Consider the following 5630-nt stretch of genomic DNA (forward strand, 5'->3'; position numbering starts at 1 on the left):
CCCTATTCCCCTCTGACCCCCACTCCTCGAACCTTCCGACCGCATCCACCTTCGACGACCCGTCATACAACTCGGTTTCCTTTCCCTCCGCGGTCGCCGATTCCGTAACTCGTCATCGGTGTCGACGAATTTTATTCGAATTTCAAATCGAGACCATCGTCCCCAGTCATAATCAAAATGACGAAAAGTTTCCAAACTCTTTTCTTTTCGACGGAGTCAGGTGCGGCGAGTGCACATTTGGGGACACTGTCCGCGGGAGATATGTCCCGTTTTTGAGCTGTAATGATGTTTAGGTCGAATTGAATGTAATTTTAAATGGTATACTTGTTACGGATTATCGAGCGGATATTTTTGACTTAATAATCGAATTTGGTTATTTAGATATTTTCTTCTGTCATTTTGCATCCTCATTCTTGCACTAACAAATTATTTCAATAATAGTATTTAACGATATCAAAGTAGGTGTAGTGATAAATTGTATACTATCGCTCGAAAGCAATATGCGATTTAAACTTGGAGCCTAAATAGAGATAGCTGTAGTCTTTTAACTGAATTGTGGCGCCATCCACAGTAGAACATTCAATGCAATGTCTGCCTCACCGACTGGATATTTGATTGCAGCGTCCTCTTCTTATGGCCCCTACCTATTTATGCTATTGTGATTCTTTCTAAACCTCCATTTTAAACATCCAACAATTCATAAACGAATAAAGAGTAAAATGATCTGTTTATACCAAAACTTTATTACAAAAATTGAGAAACTACCGACTAACAATTGAATGGTCGCCATCAATATTCTCAATCACACGAATACAACAATTTTTCTTTCATAAAACACACACACACACATTCGATATTACTCAATACGTTCGAGTGGTAGAGCATTTGGTAATTATACAGAAAAGGTCTGCCCACTCCGATTTTGATGAAATTTAAATATGTTATGCAGCAACACATTCTGAACAGCTTTTTCCTTTTCCAATATAGGGAGCTCGCTTTTAGTTTTCGAGATATTTGCAAAAAACTATCGCGAATATTGTATTGAATTTTTCGTATTCCTGCACGCTGCGCTGCAACGTAAGCCTGTTTCGGTGCGACGTTTGTTTACATTTTGACGCTGTAGAGATGAGAGAAAAAACAGGAATACGCATACGGAAATCCAGAAGTATTCTTTCAAAATTGAAAGCTCACCCTATATACATGACCAGAGTGAGACCCTGTTTTCTCTCTCATCTCTACAGAGTCAAAATGCAAACAAACGCCGCACCGAAACAGGTTTACGTTGCAGCGGAGCGTGCAGGAATACGAAAAATTCAATACAGTATTCGCGATAGTTTTTTGCAAATATCTCGAAAACTAAAAGCGAGCCTCCTATATTGGAAAAGGAAAAAGTTGTTCAAAATGTCAATATCTATAACATATTTAAATTTTATCAAAATCGGAGTGGCCAGACCTTTTCTGTATATGTAATTACCGAGCATTTTGTCACCTCTACCTTCGAATCTTCCGTTTCAATTGTGACCATCCACATTTTAACAAGTCTCTTTCTCGTTACATTTATTTACGAAGTACAAATTATTTTTTTCCATTTTGAACTATTTTTTAACACGAATCTTCGACGGATTCATAATCATTTAACATTTCTCTCTGCCTTTCTGAACGTTTTTGATTTTTGTACTGCTGTTTTTATATTTTTACGATTCTTCATCGGACCCGTCATCTTTTAATTTCTTGTTCGTATGTTTACCTGGACTTTTCCAACTTTTTGCCGTTGTTTTAACTATTTTTTTATAAGATTCTTCGTCAGAGTCATCATCATCTGATACTTGTTTTTTACGTTTTCCCGGACTTTTTCGAGTTTTTACCGTTGTTTTTATTTTTTTATGAAAATCTTCATCAGACTCATCATCCTTTAATACTTCTTTCGTAAGCTTTCCCGGACTTTTTCGACTTTTCACTGTTGTTTCGCCAATTTTTTTGGACAGTACTTCGTCAGAGTCATCATCATCTGATACTTGTTTTTTACGTTTTCCCGGACTTTTTCGAGTTTTTACCGTTGTTTTTATTTTTTTATGAAAATCTTCATCAGACTCATCATCCTTTAATACTTCTTTCGTAAGCTTTCCCGGACTTTTTCGACTTTTCACTGTTGTTTCAACAATTTTTTTGGACAGTACTTCGTCAGATTCATCATCATTTAATACTGCTTTCGTACGCTTTCCCGGGCTTTTTACTGTTGTTTCAACTATTCTTTTGGACACTGCTTCGTCAGAGTCTTCATCCTTTAATACTTCTTTCGTACGCTTTCCCGGACTTTTTCGACTTTTCACTGTTTTTTTAAGTATTCTTTCGAACAGTGCTTCGTTAGAGTCTTCACTATTTAATTCTTCTTTTGTACGTCTTCCCGGACTGTTTTGACGTTTTACTGTTGTTTCTATTTTTTTATTGGACTCTTCCTCAGATTCATCATCATTTAATGCTGCTTTTTTACGCTTTCCCGGACTTTTTCGATTTTTTACTGTTGTTTCAACTATTCTTTTGGACAGTGCTTCGTCAGATTCATCATCATTTAATGCTGCTTTCGTACGCTTTCCCGGCTTTTTTACTGTTGTTTCAACTATTCTTTTGGACACTGCTTCGTCAGAGTCTTCATCCTTTAATACTTCTTTCGTACGCTTTCCCGGACTTTTTCGACTTTTCACTGTTTTGTTAAGTATTCTTTCGAACAGTGCTTCGTTAGAGTCTTCACTATTTAATTCTTCTTTTGTACGTCTTCCCGGACTGTTTTGACGTTTTATTGTTGTTTCTATTTTTTTATTGGACTCTTCCTCAGATTCATCATCATTTAATGCTGCTTTTTTACGCTTTCCCGGACTTTTTCGATTTTTTACTGTTGTTTCAACTATTCTTTTGGACAGTGCTTCGTCAGAGTCATCATCATCTGATACTTGTTTTTTACGTTTTCCCGGACTTTTTTCATTTTCTACTGTTTTCTTCAATTTCTTCGGAGTAGACTTTAAAACTTCGGGTTGATCATCGCTATTTTCAAATTCTAATTTTCCGTCGGGTTTATGCGACAATTTCTTTAAGCCTTCTGTTAATATTTCCTTGAATTTATCGTAATCTGGCACGTCATTAAATTTCATACTCGCTAGTTGAGACATGTATTTACGCACAGGGCTCGGAACGGATTCTTTGAAAGATTTCTTTAAAAATTCTGGGATATTTGCAAATGCTTCTTCCTTTTGGTTTTGCACTTTAGCTACATCTGATAAGGTTTTCTCCCATAAGAGGGAACTGCATAACCAGTGAATTATATTGTAACCTAAAATCTCCAAATCACCACGCATTGTAGGTACTAGAATAAAAAGAAAATTTATTCGAACATTCAGAAGAAAGTAATGAAAATTTCAAAATGTAATTTGGTAATATCATTACCTCCCATATGAGCATCTCTACTGGTATATTCAATGGTTCCATTATGAGCTTTCCTTGGATCTCGCTCGTATACATCTTTTGTCGTGTAACGAGATGCTAACCCAAAATCTACCAAGTAAACCTGATTTGGCGACTTCCGGTCCAATAATAAATTTGCCCCTTTTACGTCTGCGTGTACGTATCCTTTCGAGTGAATATATTCTAATATATTTACCTAAAAACCCAAATGTTTCTTTTTAAAATTAGTTGCATTATAAATGAGCGAAATCAAAACAACTAGCGATGCTTCTTACTATTTGTAAAGCTAGTTTATAGACTGTATGTTCAGGAAATCGTCTCTTGTTCTTTTCAAACAATTTCCACAAGTCCGCACCGTATCTATCCATTACTATAAATCTGTATTTAGTATTTTTGTGCTCGTGACTTCCAGAGGCCACGTAAGGAGGCATTCCAAGGCCTGAAAGATTTTTCTGCTTCCTCCAAGCCATAACTAAAAATAAATAATTTTTCTATTCTCATAGTATCTAGATAATTGTATTTGAAAATTTGAATACATTAATGAATCGTTTGATTAAATATACAACTCTAGTACTTACTGTCCTTAAGCTTGGCATTTCTCATATAAAAATGCATTTCCACAAACAATGGTCCATTTCCATGTGGTTCCTACAAATTCCATTGCATATATTAATCTGTTAAAAATTAAGTGTAAGCAATTGTGGTCTTCTGTTCTCTTGCTAAATACTTACAATTTTAATTACATTTGGAAAATTCTTCGGACGTTTGCCAGTGTACGGAGCAGCTATCATTATCAAAGCAGTTCATCATTATCTTATTATAATAGTTATCACTTTCAGATAGGTATGAAGTGAAGGTTTATTTACGAACGAAAACACGATTTTTAATAGGAGTACATGCTTACCAGAATAAACTTCGCCAAATCCTCCAACACCGATCGATTTGTCAAGGATCCATTGACTTTTTTTTATATCTGTTAGTATTTCGCCAGGAGATATTGCATTTGGCAATTGATATCCATTTGCTCGTTTCTTCTTTGCTACTTTCACTTTGGCGGCCATGTAGAGGTTATGAGTATTTATATAACGATATGTATAGTTATAACACGTAGAAAAATGTATATCAGCTCGCATAAAAACGGTAAATGTTTGAATGCAGCTTCAGGTATTATAACAAACAAATTATTGTTTAACAAACATCTCACATTACATGTATTCGGCGAACAATGATGCTCAGCTAGTACGAATATGTACGAATATGTAAAAATTCAAAGCGCGGGAATTGCGTTTTTCCAGTACCGTGCCCAGACCAGGATACGTTTTTTCGCGCATGCGCGGCGTTTTCAGCCTCAGTAAAGTACGCTTCTCGAGGAAATGTGGCACCTTGAGCGCCATGCAGAATTTTAAGAAATTGATATGATCTCCATGGAGCTTACTACATGTTTGGTTCTTTGACTTTTGCACTCCTAAGTCGTCCATTTGGACCACTGTGCGTCCCGTCAATTATACCGGTACATTCCCGCCGATATAGCTATCTCAGGGCTCTGATACATCATCGCCTCATCATAGATACTGATAGATACGTTACTGTTTTGGACGCATATTTTTGAAGTACATACGAAGCGTTGAAGCCTGCCATAGCGGCATAGCGGCTATATAGTCGTATATCTGTGGCGTCTCAGCGAACAGTTTTTCCCGCGCACCGCCTTCACGCTCCAGGCGCCTCGAGAATGCTCGAGAAGGAGGAAACAAATTTTAAAGCGGCGACCAATCTATTATATTTGTTTTGATTGAAGATGAAGCGGTCCTTTTGTTTCCTTCTTTCTTTATTTTCATTTGGCGTTGCCATCAGGGAGTGTCGACTCCTATGTTAAAAACTGGCAACGAATTTAGTTGCTACCGATGATTTTAGGTGTGGTAAATACGCCATACGCATATGCCAATATTTGAAAATTTTAGATAATTGCGAATGAATATATGTACTTGATTATATATATGTTAATATAAAATATAAAATAAATTTATAACGAGCCTGTGGATATTCATATATCTCTTTAACAGAACAATTCGCGATGAAATATTTCAGTTTCATATCAGTGGCGGTTTTATTATTCAAATTTTAAAAATCTCAATAGTATTCAACACGTTTGAATTTCGCGCCACTCGCAACCTCTT

At 36.2% G+C, this 5630-nt stretch overlaps 1 protein-coding gene across 3 annotated transcripts; it reads right to left on the minus strand.

Annotated features, from left to right (window-relative positions):
• Positions 1 to 723: 723 nt before the first annotated feature.
• LOC143210925 (uncharacterized) lies at positions 724 to 4992 on the minus strand. Of its 3 annotated transcripts, none has more exons than XM_076428221.1 (7): positions 4666 to 4788; positions 4361 to 4504; positions 4188 to 4240; positions 4035 to 4104; positions 3732 to 3928; positions 3439 to 3652; positions 724 to 3358 (listed from the first exon to the last, which is right to left on the minus strand). In XM_076428221.1, the coding sequence occupies exons 4-7, from the start codon at positions 4069 to 4071 to the stop codon at positions 1695 to 1697; spliced, it is 2112 nt and encodes a 703-aa protein (XP_076284336.1). In that variant the 5' UTR covers positions 4072 to 4104; positions 4188 to 4240; positions 4361 to 4504; positions 4666 to 4788; the 3' UTR covers positions 724 to 1694. The 3 variants fall into 3 exon arrangements, with proteins under 3 accessions (XP_076284336.1, XP_076284335.1, XP_076284334.1); XM_076428220.1 differs by having other exon boundaries at positions 4661 to 4782; XM_076428219.1 differs by having other exon boundaries at positions 4361 to 4992.
• Between the last annotated feature and the right edge of the window lie 638 nt (positions 4993 to 5630).

This window comes from Lasioglossum baleicum, chromosome 7 (assembly GCF_051020765.1).
Source record: "Lasioglossum baleicum chromosome 7, iyLasBale1, whole genome shotgun sequence".
Taxonomy (NCBI): Eukaryota; Metazoa; Arthropoda; class Insecta; order Hymenoptera; family Halictidae; genus Lasioglossum; species Lasioglossum baleicum.